The sequence below is a fragment of the Strigops habroptila genome, chromosome 4 (genome assembly GCF_004027225.2).
Source record: "Strigops habroptila isolate Jane chromosome 4, bStrHab1.2.pri, whole genome shotgun sequence".
NCBI lineage: Eukaryota > Metazoa > Chordata > Aves > Psittaciformes > Psittacidae > Strigops > Strigops habroptila.
Genome location: NC_046358.1, coordinates 83,584,769 through 83,601,802, shown reverse-complemented (window position 1 = coordinate 83,601,802; position 17,034 = coordinate 83,584,769). Strand labels below are relative to the sequence as shown.

The 17,034-nt window shown below is 54.6% G+C and overlaps 2 protein-coding genes across 2 annotated transcripts; one reads left to right on the top strand and one right to left on the bottom strand.

The window, feature by feature from the left end:
- Positions 1-201: 201 nt before the first annotated feature.
- On the bottom strand, positions 202-9,822 carry GID4 (GID complex subunit 4 homolog). Its single transcript, XM_030484477.1, has 6 exons — positions 9,231-9,822; positions 6,967-7,026; positions 5,995-6,102; positions 5,068-5,169; positions 3,975-4,105; positions 202-2,850 (listed from the first exon to the last, which is right to left on the bottom strand). The coding sequence occupies exons 1-6, from the start codon at positions 9,468-9,470 to the stop codon at positions 2,787-2,789; spliced, it is 705 nt and encodes a 234-aa protein (XP_030340337.1). The 5' UTR covers positions 9,471-9,822; the 3' UTR covers positions 202-2,786.
- ATPAF2 (ATP synthase mitochondrial F1 complex assembly factor 2) lies at positions 9,742-16,402 on the top strand. The gene is made up of 8 exons (XM_030484476.1): positions 9,742-10,037; positions 12,345-12,389; positions 12,670-12,815; positions 13,600-13,697; positions 14,452-14,532; positions 14,661-14,773; positions 15,055-15,170; positions 15,777-16,402. The coding sequence occupies exons 1-8, from the start codon at positions 9,917-9,919 to the stop codon at positions 15,912-15,914; spliced, it is 858 nt and encodes a 285-aa protein (XP_030340336.1). The 5' UTR covers positions 9,742-9,916; the 3' UTR covers positions 15,915-16,402.
- The last annotated feature ends 632 nt before the right edge of the window (positions 16,403-17,034 follow it).

Genomic DNA, 17,034 nt, shown 5'->3' with positions numbered 1-17,034 from the left:
TGGAGCAACCTGCTCTAGTGGAAGGTGGCCCTGCCCGTGGCAGAGGTTGGAATTAGGTGAGCTTTAAGGTTTTTTCCAACCCAAACCAGGCTGGGATTCCATGTTTGGAGTCCTAAAGAAATCCCATTGGGAGAGGATGAAGCAGAGCTCTCCCGTGGAAGGAGAAGCGCTTTGGTTGACAAACACACACGGACACAGACCCCTTAAATACAGTTCATGTTTAATTTGGATGTTGAGCGCTCTGCAAAACGCCTCCTGCGGCTGCCCGCCCGTAACACCCCTTCTGCAGCGGTTCAAGAGACACATCACAACCTCTGCCGAGACCAAACACCCCGTCTCTGCCCTCCACGACCCACATCGGTTCTCTCTCCCCACGCCACGACGTACACCACATCTCTCCTCAGCTCATCAAACAAGTCACAGAAAAGGAAAACCAAAATGAAGGTTTTTTAGGAAGGAAGCTCCGAGCACCAACAGCTTCCTCGGCTCCACGACCTGCTCTGTGCCCACCACACACATCAGCATCACCCCAACAGCGTCGGCTTTGGGAAGGAGACAGCACAAAGCAGGATGCTCCTTCCCCATCCTTCTTGCAACATATCAAGTCTCAAAGAAAACACTTCAGAGGTTTTGGGGTACTTGAACATATTAAACAACCCCAGGACCTTTCCTAAGCCAGCTCCTGCCAACAACCAGTGTTCACTCAACTAAACCACAGCAGGAACCCAAGTGTCACACGGGCACCCACAGCCCTGGGAAGCACAAGGAGGTTGGTGGCACCCCCAGTATTGCACAGAGAGCTCTGGAGGGGGGTAAAGAGGCTCTGGAGCTGTGTCCCTGCACCCAAACAGCACCTGGAAGGAGGTTTCACCCCATGCTTGGTCACAGCAGAGCACCACTGAGGCTTCCGCCTCTAAACCCAGCACCATCCACAAGGAAACCCCTCTCCCCACTGCTAAAGGGGATGAGTTTCTCTGAGCAGGATAAAACAGGAACGTGCCTCCCAACCGCTCTGCTCGCAGCCGCTTTCCCTTCATGCCTCAAATCGCTCTCCTACTTCACCCTATTCTCCAAATCCACCTGCAACAGCCAAGACAACAGCAAACACTTCCCTCATGGCATGGGGGGCTCCTGCCCCATGGCAGGACCATGTCCCCCCTTCTCCCACAAGCAGGCCTCTCCCCATTTGCGCTGGGGAATAGGACTCATCCGCAGCAAACAGCGCGCTCGAAGCAGGCAATTCCTGCATCATGTCCCGAGACCAGCCCAGCCACTTCCCAAACCACACAAGATCCCAACTTGGAATAAAGGAAACGGGCTCTCCAAGACCTGAATACTTTCTCTTTAAAGCTTAAACTAGCAATTCAGCTGCTGCAATAAACCAAAGGAAGCAAGTTCAGCCAGAAAGAAGAAAACCCAAACCACCTTGGTGCTGGGCACAGGGAGGCTTCACTTCCCCGACACCCACTTCCCAACACAAACCTGCTTTGAGGGATTTATGCTTTAAAAGCAGCCAGAAAAGCTCAAACTAACCCCTCGTAAAAGCCCCACAGGGTGGGACGGTCACATAAAATACACAACCGAGGCTGAGTGTTCAAAATGTCTTTAAGAAACCAAACCACACGCGCATCACACACACGCTTTGGCACACGAGCCTTAGGTTATATCACTTGAAACATTCCGAGTCAGAGGAGAGCTACTTGGGGGTGGGTTTTGGGGGGGGTATTTTTTGCCTTTTCTTGGGGTATTTTTTTTGCCCCCCATAAAAAGGTCTCAAGCAGGGGTGGTGGTGGTGAAGCACAAGGAGTGAGTGCAAACGCTGCCCTGTCCCTGGGGTGCTGCTCAGCACTCGCGCTCCCGAAGCAGGCGGCTGATTACAGACACGTCTGGAAAAGTAACACAAAACATTCCTGGTTTTCAATGTGAAAACTGTAAAATGCCATTGAGTACTTGTGCATTGGGGTCCTTTGGAAAAGGAACCATAAAAATATATATATATATTTTAATAAAAGTCTTTTTTTCTTCTTTTTTTTTTTTTTGCCTTTTTCTTTTTTTACCCTTAACTTAAGTAAAGAGCAAATATACACCTATAAGCAGAGTTCAGATCCACTTTACTGAGAGCCTGGAAGTCCATACATCAAATTAATTCCCAGTGGCTTATCCAGACACTGGAAGAGCTCCCAGCTCCCAAGGGCTGGCATTCCTGAAAGATCTGCAGCTCTGGCTAACCTCCTCAGCCAGCACAAAGCAAAGACTCATTCCAGCCTTATCTGCCTCAGCCAACACTCCCCCCAACACGCTGCAGGCGAGCAGAGCCCCCCCCAACACACAGGACCCGGCTGTGGGAGCAGCAATCTGGGCAACAAACCTGAGTCCTGGCGATTTCAACCCATCTCCAGGCTGGAAGAATGAAAATAGAAAGCACCCAGCTTGTATTTTCTTATTACTCAGAGGACAAACCACTGATTCCAGCTACTGAGGAAAGAGCTTCCAAAGGAGAGCCAGGAGGAACTTCAGTGATAGAGAAACTAACTGTGCAATAAGAAAGTGCATTTAAAGGTAGCTTAAAAACCAGATTAAAGATCAAATCGCCACTCGACAGGAGGGAGAATCAAGCTCCAGCAGCCACGCTCCTTGGGCTGGGTGAGTTTACATTCAGGCTCTGTCTCGCGAGTCCGAGGGGCAGGAGAGAAGCATTCCCGTGCTCCGACAGGGACACAGTTCTCCTGGCAGGCCATGCTCTCCTGCCCAGTTTGCTTCTGTGTGGTACCAGTTCTGGACAGTTGTCATCGGAATTCATAGATAGGAGCACTGTGCTCAGGAACGTGAGTTAAATTCAATGACTGATACCTGGGAGAGAAGGAAAGAGGCAGATGAAGAGGATTACAGAGAGCAACAGAGCTCCCCTATAGGGCACTTGGCAGGCCCCAGGGCAGACAGCCTGGTGGGTGGCTCTTCTCTTCCCCTTTACAGCCCCAGAGGTGTTCAGGCACCCAGCACCCAACACCCACAGTGCCAAACCCCTCAGCACCATTCCTCATTTCCATTCCCTGAGCTACCTGCAGCCAGGCTGTGTTTGAGGTGGGCTCTGGACACCTTTTGAAGTTCAATGACTTTCATGTTCAAACAGTGTTTGCTATGACTGCAAATCACACTCAGGTCTTTGAAAGCTCAGCTCGAGGGGATCTGTCTGAAAGCCTCCCCGGTACTTTCCCTCCCCCTGAGAGCTTCAGCCACCCTACAGATTCACTTGCTGTGTGTGTCACATCCCAGGCTGTCAGAGGGAAAAGAGCTTTCCACAGCTCGCTGTCAGATCCTTGGCTCTAATAAGAAACCAAATGATTAAGTTTGACTGTTCCTTTGTCTTACAGCAACACCCCAAGGACCCTGGACTACAACACACTGGCCTGACAACGTTTCTGCCTGAAGGGAGCAACAGCCAAGCTGTTACATGTGAGGAAGCACTGAGCTCGCTCTCAGAAGCCCCTCTGACATCCTCTGAAGGGGCAAGAAGCTCAAAGCCTTAATCACTGAGCAAAGCACAAGCTGAGGGAGCACAACTCCACACGTGACATCAGGCTGCCCTGTGCTTGTCTGTCCTCACAGGAGGGCAGAAGCCCTGTGAGCACTTGGACTGGAGACAAGGCTTCTGGAGGGATGCTTTTAGTGAACCACAGCTGGTATATGGCTGTCAATGTACCAGAGCATTGCTTTGCTGAGCCACAGCACATCTCCAAACCTTGTATCTCCCCTGCCCCACATCACCAACCCAGTTATTCCCCACCACGCAGACAGGGCAGTGCTTTATACCACACAAATGGGCTGCACTAACCTGCTCTGGCCAAAAGCATGGCACACACAGCATCCCTTCTGCCCTGAGGTCCAGCCACCCGGCTGCACCCCCTTCCCAGCCCAGAGCAGCACCGCCTGGACACCCCGTGGTTGGAGGAGCAGGAGGAAGGAAGCTTCCTTACCATTCTGAACTCCTATGGTAGTAATAGCCCTCTATAGATGCTGCTGACTTCTGGAAGCAGATGTAATAGAAACCAGCAAAGGAAGCACCACTGATGTCTTTGATGGTGTGATCTGGGACTAGGAACTGCTCCTGCACACAAAACACAGGCTCTGTTTTAAAATGCCAGTCAAATACAACCCCCTTCCCTCCCAAAGTGAGTATTGGCACCCATTCCTGGCTGAGCACACCCTGCACCCTCAGCAGCCAGACCACAGAGACCAGTGTGTTCTTTCACCACCTGCCACTGTAGGCATCTTGCAGGGAAGCAGATAATTGAGGACAGAATCTCTTATACGGAGAGGGCACAAGATCAGTTTCGGTTCAAACCACAAGCCAATTGCAAAATCAGCAGTGAGGGCCAGCTGCTGATGAAGAGAGAGCTCTGGGGAGACCTTACAGCCTTCTAGGGGGCTTAGGAGAAAGATGGAGAGGCTTTTTACCAGGGCATCTAGTGATAGGAGAAGGGGTACCAGTTTTAAACTAGAAGAGGGTAGATTTATATTAGGTATAAGGAAGACTCCTCTTTGCTGTGAGGGTGGCAAGACAGTGGCACAGGTTGCCCAGAGAGGTGGGAGATACCCTATCCCTGGAAACACTCAAGGTGAAAAGATGTCCCACCGTGGGGAAGTGGTACCAGATGACCTCCAGCAGCTTCTACCAACACAAACCATTCCATGTTTCTATGATTTCCTCCCCTTGCAGCTGCACAAGGCTCATGTAAAGACGGAGGAATCAATCCAGGTGAAGAACAGAGAGGTGCAGACTGTCCAGCCTGTGTCACACACACACACAGGCCCCACACAGGGACTGGAGACACCAATTGTCTCATCACCAAGCAAGATTTTCCTGTTGTGTTTTGAGCCATGACTACAGCCCTTCAGGATGCAATTAGCTGGCTAGACAGGAGTCATGCTGGAATTTGCAACTACGGTGGGTTATGACATTGGGAGGCTGAGACCTTTCATTAAATCAGAGCTGACAAAGCTTTCAGGTACCACAAGCCTCTGTCACTTGCAAGCAGCTCATCAGAGAAGGAGACGTGTGGAGTTTACCTTCCATCTCATGAAGACATAGTCCCCGTTTTTCAGATCCTCATAGTCAAAGTCATCAGAGTTAAATGTTTTTGCATACTGGTAAAAAGCCTGGAACTTCCCCTGGAACGCAAAAGAAAACATTCAGGATGCTTATTCCAGCTATTTAGGAAGGAAAAGCTGTCACAGAACAGGACCTGCTCACCAAAGGGGCTCTTCCCTTGGAGCTGTGCTAAACACACAGCCCAGGACAAGCAGAGGGGAACACAGAGGGTTGCCAGACACCCACAGGGAGCCATATCCAGCCTGGCTGGAGGAGCTCCTGCACTTCCAGAGGAAGCTATTTTGACAGAAACATAATAAACATCAAAGTCTAGCAAACAACAGCAAAGGCCAAGGCAGGGAGGCAGTGAGCTGCCTGATCCAGAGCACAGGCACACCCAGCCCTGAGCAGAGGGTTGGGGTGGCCAAGACACAGGTACCAGATGCCCTGCCTGTGCTAGAGGGGCACCTTCCCCTGCTCTGCTCTAAGCCCCATCCAATCTAGCTTTGAACACTGCCAGGGATGGGGCTAATTGCCTTAAATGCAGGATTTGGCCTTAATTAGAGGAGCTGGGGGTGGGTGTCTCTCTCTCCTTTGTGCTAAACCTTCAAAATAAGGAGTGTGTTCTCCTTGTTGGGGGGGAAAGAGATGGGGATTGCTGCTGCTCCCTTCCAACCCCAGGGCCAGCAAGCAGAAAACAAGATGCCCCCTCTCCTGTCATGTACCACAGCCACCAGCCTGCTCATAGAACCTTCACCTGCACAGATCCCAGTGGGGGAAGGAGGGAGACACCCAAAAAGCAGAGGTTTCCAGGCCTTTCTGACAGCTCTGGCATGGGCACACGCTGCACCTCCCCTCCCAAGCAGCTGAATTGAACCCCCATCTGCCCCCCCAGATTTATTTACCCAGTGTTTCCGATCCACATCTTCATCAGCATCCCACTTGCGTGTTAGGAAAGGGTGTTTCTTACTGATTATTTCGCCTTCGAAGAAAGTGGTGAGGGTTGGATATTCCTGGGGGAGAAGAAGGATGAATGAGAAGTCAGCTTTGTCATCTAGAGCTGGAAACTTGCACACAGACAAGAAGCCACATCTCCCAGCAGGAGCTCTGAGCAACCCAAGGCTGATGCTCTCAGCTTCCCAACCACTGGCTGGTCCTGCCTCACACCTCCAGGTCTGGCTTTACACACACACAGAGCCTCCAACCTCTTATTCCAGCCCCTCTCTGTCTCTCCGTTCACTTCCTAAGACCAGATGGAGCTGGGCTGTGGGGCACCTCCCAGGAGGACAACCACAGCCAGCTCCCCAGAGGACACCCAGCACGTGCTGTGTGGCTGCTCCAAAGCCCAAGGGCTGGATTAAGCCACCCAGGGGAGAAAAGCTCCTCTCCAGCATTGCCTTGGCACTGACTTAGGAGAGCACAGGCAGGGAACAGCAGACCCAGATGGGGTGAGCAAGCTTCTCCAAGCATCATCCCATAGAGACAGCTCTCACTGACTGTCCCACACCATGAGCAAGCTTAGGAGGAGGGATGGGAAAGGAAATATGTGAAGGTTTAACTGTTCAGGTCCTGGTTTCTTCCCTTTCAGCCTCACACCACCACTGGTAGAGTGCCTAAAGCTGACTGCAGGGTCAGATTTGCTCTGCTCAGACCTTAAGGGATGCCAGATGAACTTCCCTCCTCCAGGACTCCCATCCAGGCCCATTGTACTTGCTCTACACGCCAAGAACAGACTGAAGCTGTTAAACTGATGATGAAATCTACTCTAAACTCCATCCCTCCACTTCCTATTTCTAATGGCAGCTTCTCCCACCCCACCAGGAACAAGCAAAGCCTTTACATGCATCTTTCCTTGCTGTTTTGCACCTAACACTCACCTCTGTAAGGCCTTTAATCTTCAAGTATCCACAGAGATAGGAGTTTTCCATATCCACATGCTAGAAAAGAGTGCAAGGTCCAACCATGAGCACAGGCAGGAAGGCATCCAGTTGATCCAAAGCAGTTTCTGACCCCTCCAAGGCTAACTTCAGTCCAGCTCACTGCCCAGTGCTCACACTGGCAGCACTTCCCTATGGCTGGAAACCACTTGGAATGACTATCTAGAGGTGCTCAGCCCACCTCTGACATCCCTGATATCACCCTGCCTGCTTCCAGCTCCATCACTAGGGCAGCAGCCTCTGCCCAGGTCTCCAATGGGAAGGAAACCTTCCCCCTTCCACCCACATGAAGCCAACTCAGTTTTCTCCAAGCAAGAGCACCGCTGACAGAATCACCCCCCCAGCCCCACATCTCCCCATCAACCACCACCAGCGAACAAGTGTTCAGGTGAGAGAAGAGTAAAAAGCATCTATTTACTGGAGGTAATTCAGGCTAGAAGAGCAAGCCCTGAGCTTTGCCCTCTGCTTATTTAACAGGCCTGACCCACACCTCACTAACTCACTACCCATAGAATGGTTTGTGTTGGAAGGGACCTTAAAGCTCATCCAGTTCCAACCTCCTGCCACAGGCAGGGACACCTTCCACTAGAGCAGGTTGCTCCAAGCCCCTGTGTCCAACCTGGCCTTGAACACTGCCAGGGATGGGGCATTTACGACTCTTTTGGGCAACCTGTCTCTCCTGGCAGCAGGGTGCACACCAAAGCCTGCTCAGAAGTCATAGGAGGTCCCATGTGCTTTGAAGGAGGCTTTTCTCCCAGATCCAACACTTTGATGCCACCCTTCTTTGGAGTTATGGGGCTCCATCTCTCCGGGCAGGATGCTGTATGGGTTCCAAGCACCTTTAAACTTAGAGGATTTTCCAAGTTTTCCCCTTGACATCTCCAGCTCCGTTCCCAGAACACGCAGCGAGTTATTTAGGGAAGTGCAGACACTGAGAAGACAAATCTTCCCCACCTGTGCTCCGAGGAAAGCGCCATTTCCCTGCGCTCAGCACGGGGAGAGCAGCAGCAGCCACCTCTCCTCAGCTGACACACGTGAAACAGCAGCATTTTTAGCACAAAGGCACTGCCAGCCCCTGCGTGCAGCGGAGCTGAGTAGCCATAGGATGGCCCCACCGCAGCACACCCCCCCAGGTACACTGCTGCTGCTTCAAACACTCCCCCATCTGCTGGCCCTGGGGCTCCCCATAGCACAGTCAAGCTTCAGCACTGTCCTCACTACGTGCCCAACCACAGTTCCTGCACCACCAAAGTGGGAATGAAGCTGTGAGCAGGGTGCCCTGGAGGAAAGTGTGTCTCAGATGGCTGCTTGGCCGTGTATGAATGACTCCACAGCCCACAGCTCTGCACAAAGTGACCCTGCCAGGACCTAGGACTAAAAATAAAGCATGCAAGGGTGACAATGACTGCAGGAGGAATGACCACAGGAGCCAGAGCACCCATTCTCCAGCACACTACAGCTGTCTGGTTGCATTCCTGCCACATACAAACCACTACACTTCACCCCATGCTCCCTGGGGGAGCCTCCGACACCGCAGGGATGGAGGACCCTGGGTCCAGCCCTGCCAGCAGGGACTGGGACCTGGCTCCCTGCTGCTTTCCAGCCTGAAATACAGGTCATCCCGCTGGAAGGGCTTCCCAGGACACCACCCACTCTTACCCTTCCGTCCTGCATGGCCACTCCACAGCCTGAAGGGAATAGGGGAGGCAGCCCGGGCTATGAACCTTGCGAGGCCCAAGGGGAATGGGGCACAGAGATGAGGGGAAAGGCTTGAGCGCAGCGAGTTCTGCCCAGGGTTTGAGGGCAAGGGAGCAAAGTGGTGGCCCTGAGGGAATGGAGTCTCTCCTGGGGCCGAAGGGGAAGAAGACACAGTCTTTTCCACTTATCCCAATAGGAAAAGGGAAGCACAGAAGGGGACAGAGACCTCTGCAGAGCCTGAGGCCTCAGAGCTGTTACCGAGCTTTACAGAACCACGACACTCACAGTGAGGCACCACCAGCTCACCCAGGCCCATGGGTGCCTCCAGGCCCCCCAGGCCTCTGCCCCTCACTCAGTGGAGCCGCAGGGACAGGGACAGAAAGGGGTGTCGTCCCCCCCCAGCTCACCCCCAGGCCTCGCTGGGGCTGCGGGGACAGGACACACCACGGGGGCAGGGCTCCCAGCGGTGGTGCGGGGGGTGCTGCGCCCTCCATCGCGCCCCTCACCTGCATGACGACCTCCACCTCGTAGGCATTGCCCTTGCTGCGCTGCTGCCCGCGGAACTTGGCGCCGCTGTACAGCAGCGACGTGGCCACCCCGGGCTGCGCCGTGTTGATGGGGGGCGGCGGCACCAGGCTGCTGGCGGCCGCTCCGGGCGGCGGCGAAGCGGAGGAGGACGACGACGACGAGGAGGCCGAGCCCGCCGCTGCCCCGCCCGCGCGGCACCGCTCGCTCCTCACCGGCATCTCGGGGGGGTCCCCGGGCGCCAGCGTGGCCGGAGCCGGGAGCCGGGGGCCGGGGTGGGGGGAGGCCGGGGCTCGGCTCCGCTCCCCTCACACCGAGGCCGCCGCCGCCTGCCTCCCTGAGGGGCCTCCCGTCAGCACCTCCTCGCGCTCCCATTGGCCCCCGCGGCCGCTGCGGGAGGGGCGGTGCCGAGAGATGATTGGCTGCGAGCGCCCGGCACGCGCTTCCTCCCGGCAGGCGCGGCCGCGGGGTGCTGCTGGGAAATGTAGTTTTGTTCTTCCGGTTCCGTTCCCCCCACCACCACCCCGGAGGGATGGGGTGGGAAAAGGGACAAAAAGCAGCGTTCGCGCCGCTGATTGGTTGAGGCCGCGGCACTATGGCGGCGCCCGTGCAGCGGCGCTGAGCGGGACCGGACCGGAGGCTCCTCGCCCCCCCCGCGCCCGCCGCCATGTGGCGCCGCTGCCGCCGGCTGCTCCGCGGCCGCGCCCCGCTCCCCCGCCCGCCTCCCGCCGCCACCGGGACCGCCCCGCTCGGGCCGGGCGGGGGCCGGGCCTACGCGCCGCCGGGAGGTGAGAGAGCGCTGGGGCGCCTGCAGCGCATGCGGGGAGGGGGGGCCCTGTTCCCATACCCTATAGCCCATATCCCCATACCCCATACCCCATATTCCATACCCCATATCCCGTATCCCATATTCCATACCCCCATCCCATATTCCATTCCCCATATCCCGTATCCCATACCCCGTATCCCATACACCATACTCCATATCTTATACCCCATATCCTCATATTCCATACCCCATATCCCGTATCCCATACCCCATATCCCGTACCCCATATCCCATACCCCATACTCCATATCCTATACCCAATATCCCCATATCCCATACCCCATATCCCGTATCCCATACCCCCTATCCCATATTCCATTCCCCATATCCTGTATCCCATACCCCGTATCCCATACCCCATACTCCATATCCTATACCCAATATCCCATATCCCATAGTCCATATCTTATATCCCATATCCCATACCCCATATTCCATATCCCATATCCCCACATCCTATACCCCATACTCCATATCCCATACCCTATATCCCATACCCCATATCCCATACCCCCCTATATGCCCCCATGTCCCGGGGTGACCTTGAGAGGTGTCATGGGGGGGGATCCGCAGCAGGACCAGCCCTGCTGGGCCAGGGAAGGTCCCCCCGTGCCGAGTGGGACACGGGATCACCCCCCGCACCCTCTTCCCCCTTCCACAAGCACAGCCCCACGGAGGCCGGGCTCCCCAGGGCTCAAAGCACCTCGGACAACGTGGTCCTGGTGACGGGCACCCCCCTGCGCCCTTTTCCTGGCGTTAGGGGGTGTTTGGAGCACAGCCACGTCCTCAGTGCAGCACTTTGATCCGTTGGGGTTGTGTTTTGTTGGGTTTTGGGGGTGGTTCAGGGACATTCCGGGCCATATTTCCCCTCCACAGACTTTGCTGGAAGCGTGTGGGTTTGAGGGCAGGAAAATGGGTCTGGTTCTTTCTGAGGTGAGGCTGCAGAGTGGCTGTGACTCACTGCGGGGTGTTGGGTCTGCTCTGGGGTACATTGATCTCTTTTTAGAGCTGTGCCTTCACACCATGGTGTTTCCTGAGGCCCTGAAGCTGCGGGTCACTGAGCCTGAGCAAATCCTCTTCTGTTCCTAGCGGGAATGAGCTTTTTTTAGCCTCGACTCACAGAGCTGCAGCCTGGCCTGTTTGCCTCACCCTTCACAGGGCCCACTTGGTTTGGGGTTTACAGTCTGGCTGCTGTCATCAGGGTTGCAGATTCCTCTTGCCTTGTGTGAGCTATAAGAGCCTTTGCAATGGATGTAACCTGGCTGTGAGGGGCTGGATGTGTGCAACAGCGCTGGTGGGAAAGGAAGCTGCTCTTAGAGCTGTAGTTCCCTCAGGTTCACCTCGCTGGTGGAGCAGGATGGAGCTGGATGTGTGAGCTGGAGGCTGCTGCAGGAGGTGGTTCCTCCCCTGGTGACTCAGTGACACTCTGCAGTGTGTTCCACATGTCCCCGGCATCATTCAGCTGTGGCTGTGTGTGACTGCAGTAAACCTGCCCCTGCGGGCACCATCCTGACAGCATCCTGCCCCTTGCACACTGCTGGAGGCTGTCCCAGCAGGGGCAGGTCAAAGCAGAGAATGAGAAGTGCTGAGGGAGAGCGTGGGGCTGGCACTGGATGGGTTTGTCTTCAACAAGGGGTGGGAAGAGGTGCCCTGTCCTGCCTCTGACCCAGATCCGATGGGTTTCTTGTCTTTGATTGCAGTGGGAGAATCTGCAACAGGCTGAGAGCTGGGCTGGGTCAGCCTGGAGAAGAGAAGGCTCCTTAAGGGGAGACCTTAGAGCAGCTCCAGTGCCTAAAGGGGCTACAGGAAACCTGGAGAGGGGCTTTGGACAAGGGCCTGTAGGGACAGGACAAGGGGAATGGCTTTAACCTGCCAGAGGGGAGATTGAGATGAGCTCTGAGGCAGAAGCTCTTCCCTGTGAGGGTGCTGAGGCGCTGGCACAGGGTGCCCAGAGAAGCTGTGGCTGCCCCATCCCTGGCAGTGTTCAAGGCCCGAGGTTCCAGGGGAGCTGAGGCAGGGTGAAGCTGCTCCCATTCACTTGCAGGTTGTGCACAACAACACTGGGCTTCTCAGCAGTGTCCTGGCGCTTCCCCACTGGAGTGGAGCTCACTGTAGTGCTTGGAAGCTGTGGATGAATGGGCTGGAATTCTGTGGCCAGGCCACCACAACAGCACCGAAGGCTCCGTCTGTTCCAGGCTGTGATGGGGAGCAGGGGAAGGGACCAACCTCCCCCTGATTGCCCCTAAATGGCTGTTTTTGTCCCCAGAGAGGAAGCGGTTTTACCAGAACGTGAGCATCTCGCAAGGAGAAGGTGAGTTCAGCCCCTGGGACGGGGCAGAGGGGCTGGTCCCAGCCTGGGTGAGTTGGGTATTGTCACCATCCTGCTGTCCCCTTTCCTCATCCATAGCAGAACTGTGGGGTGGGAAACTGCTTCCAAGACCAAATGATGGGGTTGGTGGGAGACTTGAGCATCCCTGGCCCCTTGCTTCCATCAGCTCCAGCTCCGAATCTGCTCCCGTTGTGGGGATGTCTGTTGTTCCTTAGTGCCTGCTCCTCTTTGATTCCCCAGGATTTCTACTCTGATTCCCCAGGAGGCTTTGAAATAAACCTGGACCACCGAAAGCTGAAAACACCCCAGGCCAAGCTCTTCACTGTGCCCAGCGAGGCCTTGGCCATTGCAGTGGCAACAGAGTGGGACTCCCAGAAAGACACCATCAAGTTCTACACCATGCATCTGGTGAGCACAGCAGGATGGGACAGCGGGACCTTGGAAGGGCAGAACACAGTGTGCTGGGAGCAGTCAGGTCAAGAAAGTCAGGATTAAAGACAGGGAATTGAAATTCCAGGGTTAAAAGATGGGTTTGCCAGGCTGCTGCTACCCGGTGAGGGCTTTGCCAGCGGGTGGAGTGGATTCCAGAGCAAGGGTTGAGAACTGCTTTGGGTTTGTAAGTCCTGCATCAGGATGGCTGTGACCTTCTCAGAGCATCTTCTGAGAACGTTTCCTTCTGTGTCCTGCCTCTCCCAGCCTTCCTGAGTACTTGCAGTGGCTTGGTTTAAAACAGGGTGACCATGTAGACATGAGAATGGTCTCCAAATGCAGAACATGGAGAGGTGAGGTTGTCCTAATGGCCTTGGAAACAGGGATAAGAGGTCAGGAGTTTGGCTGGGTTCTGAGGAGAACCTTGCAGTTGTGAGGGTGGTTTGATACTGGTGGGATGACTCTTGAGGGTGTCACTGGAGGGACTTGAGAAGGGGCTGGACAGTGTTAGTGGGGATCGTGAGGGGCAGGAGGAAAGGATGAGCTCCTTTCACTGGTGCTTGATGAGCCCATTCCTGAGGCTTCTGAAACCAGTGAGAACATTCCCATTACTCAAGTCATGTTCTGGCCCTGCACCCCCCTTTAGCTGCACCCCTCAGTTCTCTGCCACTAATTCCTCTGCTGCTTCTTGGCTTTGTACAGTAGAAGCTGCTCCTTCCCCAAGCTGTGATTAACAGTGGTTTAAACTGCCCCTACCCCACAGACCACACTGTGCAACACGGCGCTGGACAATCCCACACAGAGAAGCAAAATGCAGCTGATCCGAGCGGCCGTGAAGTTCCTGGAGACTGACACTGTCTGGTAGGAGATGGGGGCACAGGGACAAGGTGGTCTTTTCACCATGAGGTGATTGAGGATGAAAGGGAAGATGTCTGTTGTAACCCAGTCACAGCAGGGCTCTGATCTGTCCTGGGTTTGAATTAGTTTCTGCCAGTCTTACATCTGCAGACCTAGTGGAAGTTTGTGCATCCAAAGGGCAGAGGTGTGAGGGAGAATGGGGACCTGGTCCTCTGTTTTGGACACCTCCATGCTGGGCAAGGGAGCTGGGAACAGAAGGAAATAAAGATTTCCTTGGGGAAAACATTTCTGAAAGGCCTGGGGCAATCTGTGAGCCCAGTCCCTGGTACTCCTGTGCCAGTACAGGCAGCTCGGACAACTTGTACCAGCAGCAAAATGCCCTTCATTCCTTAAAGTGGGCTGCAGGATGAAGCCTGTTCATACCCAGGCTCTTGTCTCACAGTCCCAGCCTCTGAGATATCCACTGGGAACTGTATAGCCTCATATAAAGAGTTCCAGTGGGATACATCCCGTGCTGTAAGCTCTAAACCTCACTGCATTCTGAGCCTGGCTTGGGGCTACCTGTTGGCTGGTTTGCTGCTCTGTTTTGTAGTAAGATTTGTCCTTCCTGGAACAACAAAACACTCGGAATTTGGGGAAGAGTGGGGGGATTGTTCCCAGTCACTGCTGCCACTGCCCTCGTTCCCCTTGCTGTGGGCTGGTGGGCAGCCTGGGGGTGAATGAACACCCATTGTGGTTCTGTTCTGCAATGTCCCAGCTATCGTGTGGAGGAGCCACCTGCCCTGGCGGAGCTGCAGAAGAACGAATGGGATCCCATTGTTGCCTGGGCTGAGGAAAGGTAAGAAGTCAAAGATGTTCCTGTCTGCTTTTGCCCTGCCCAGGCCAGGAGCTCTGGTGCTTGTGGCTGTCAGAGCCACAAGGTCCGTGAGCCCTGTGCTTTCCTAAGGGGCTGGGTGATCATTCCAGGTACAACGTAGCAATCGGTTCCTCCACCAGCATCCTGGGGCCAAACATCCCAGCCAGCACCAAGGATACCTTCGTCAGCCATCTGGCATCCTACAACATGTGGGCCCTGCAAGGTGAGAGAGGTTAAAAGGGGTATTTGGCACAAGGAAGCTTTGTGGCACAGTAAAAGGAGGCAGAGCCTTTGTCACCGCAGTGACAGTGGCCAGAACAGCATTTTGTGTCTGCTGTGAGCTGCAGACCTGGCACTGAAGTACCCAAATACAAGGATCAGTGGCCCTGTGACCTCCTTGAGGAGGTTCCACACTCTGTGTCTTCAGAGCGTGTGAAGATGCTGCTGTAATGCTGCAGAAAACAACCCTGAATCTTGTTTGTTTTGGGTTATTTTCCCTTCCAGGTATAGAATATATAATCACCCAGCTGAAATCTCTGATCCTGTCCATGGGGGTGATTGACAGGCACATTACAGTAGAGAAAGCCGTGCTTCTGTCTCGCCTGGAGGAAGAATACCAGGTAAATTATGTTACCAAACAGCCCTATAATTCAAATAGCAGTAATCTCAGCGTGCCAAATGCATCTCCCACCACAAATAACTGGCAAGGGAAGCGCCTGCTATTGCAGGAGAGGTTCCACCTCACCACTCTCTCCGTTTGAGAGAGTTTGGAGTGTGCTGCTGTAAAGCAACACCATGGGCACAACAGCCCAGAGAGCTCCTGGGGCTGCCAGTTTCTTTTTGCAGAGCCCAGATGGCTGCTTTTCTCCCTCTCTAATGTGAAGTGCAAAGTCGTGGCTGGCTTCTCTTGCTGTGGGTTATCCAGCCTGGAGGCTTTGGCAGACACCAAGCTAATAATGTGCTTGCTGGAAACTGGCCTGGCGTGAAGCTCTTCCTGACCCAAAAGTGGCTGAAATTGATGGGAATCTTTTCATCCTCCCTTTAAGGGGCTTTACCTCAGACTCTGCTATAGATGTAGCACATCCTTCCACCAGACTCATCTGAGGTCATCCTGCCCCATTAGTGACCAGCCTGGCTCCTGGGGGGTTACATGAAAAGGGATTGTTGCTGAGCAGCTTTGTGTATAACCCAGTTCTGAACTGACTCGTGTTCCTCCTCTCCTCCAGATCCACCGCTGGGGCAATGTGGAGTGGGCCCACGACTATGATCTGTGTGAGCTGCGTGCTCGGGCTGCAGCTGGCACTCTCTTTGTCCACCTCTGTTCAGAGAGCTCGACTGTAAAACACAAGCTGCTGCAGGACTGAGGCTGCTGGGCTGGAAGAGCAGGAAAATGCCCGGCTCTGAATCCCTGGTGTGACCCAGCGGATGGAAATCATCCTCCTGCCATCACATCTTTCCTGGGATCAGCCTCGTGCTGAGGAGCTGTGACTTTGTGGGCAGCTCCTCTCTTGGGCTGCCTGCCATAGCGCAGTGCCAGCAGTTTTGAGCCCACAAGGAGGAAAGGTCAAGGTGAGCATCCTCTGCATCCCCAGGACAGCAGCTCTGCCCGTTGCTGGTGTCAGTAATCCATCAGAGGAGCTCCCATGAAGGAAACAGCTTCCTGGGCAGGGCACGGCACAGACATACCCAGCATATGCCACATGTCTTCATAGCTGCCAGCTCCTGACACGCACTTGTTATGGAAATCTGAAAACAGGCTCCATTGCATCTGTTCTTCATCCCTCAGCATGCCTGTATGTAACACCAGGGTCTCTCTCTTCGATTAAAGGCACATCCCTGCTAGATCGTGAAAGCCAATGCTGCTGAGTAGTTCTTTGTTTTAATCACCAAGCCGTGGTGGTGGAGGCTTTAGGCAGGAGCTGGGCTGGCTGCAGGCACGCAGCAGAGCAGACAGCACCTACCAAACAGCTCTGCTCCCTCTGTGTGAGCCTCTCCATGCGAGGTGCCCTGTCCTTGCAGCCAAGGAGTTGCAGGGAGGCAACTGTGCAATCCTGGAGCAAGACAAGGGGGGAACCTTGGGCTTAAAGCACTTGGGAGCTAAATCTGTGTGTGACAGCACCGTGGGCCTTTCAGAGAGGCTCAGTCTCTCTAGAGCACATATGCAGCCACCCTCTCATTTAACCTTCCCACCTTCCTCCTTGCTGTTTGGCTTGAGTGGTACCGCCCTGGCCAGCATCATTCCTCAGGAGGTGCCCACAAGTGAGTGTAGCAGCTGCTGTCAGCGAGCAAGGAGGGGAATTAATGACTCCTCGCTTGGCTGTTGTGAGCAGCGGCGCGTGAGCTCCCGTGGAACCATTGATTTCCCTTCCTGCTGCTGGGGGCTGCTCTGTTCACACTGCACAAAGCTGCTTTGGCGAGAAGCGGTGAAGGGGACGAGGCTCCCAGGCACGCAGAGCCCCTGCCAGCCTTGTGCTTGCTGAGCTG

Coding starts and splice junctions, on each gene's coding strand:
- GID4 (XM_030484477.1), bottom strand. CDS start 9,470: ATGCCGGTGAGGAGCGAGCGGTGCCGCGCGGGCGGGGCAGCGGCGGGC. Junction 6,103..6,966: donor AGATTAAAGGCCTTACAGAG/GTGAGTGTTAGG, acceptor CTTCTCCCCCAG/GAATATCCAACCCTCACCAC. Junction 2,851..3,974: donor TACCATAGGAGTTCAGAATG/GTAAGGAAGCTT, acceptor CTTCTCTCCCAG/GTATCAGTCATTGAATTTAA.
- ATPAF2 (XM_030484476.1), top strand. CDS start 9,917: ATGTGGCGCCGCTGCCGCCGGCTGCTCCGCGGCCGCGCCCCGCTCCCC. Junction 10,038..12,344: donor GGCCTACGCGCCGCCGGGAG/GTGAGAGAGCGC, acceptor TTTTGTCCCCAG/AGAGGAAGCGGTTTTACCAG. Junction 13,698..14,451: donor CTGGAGACTGACACTGTCTG/GTAGGAGATGGG, acceptor GCAATGTCCCAG/CTATCGTGTGGAGGAGCCAC.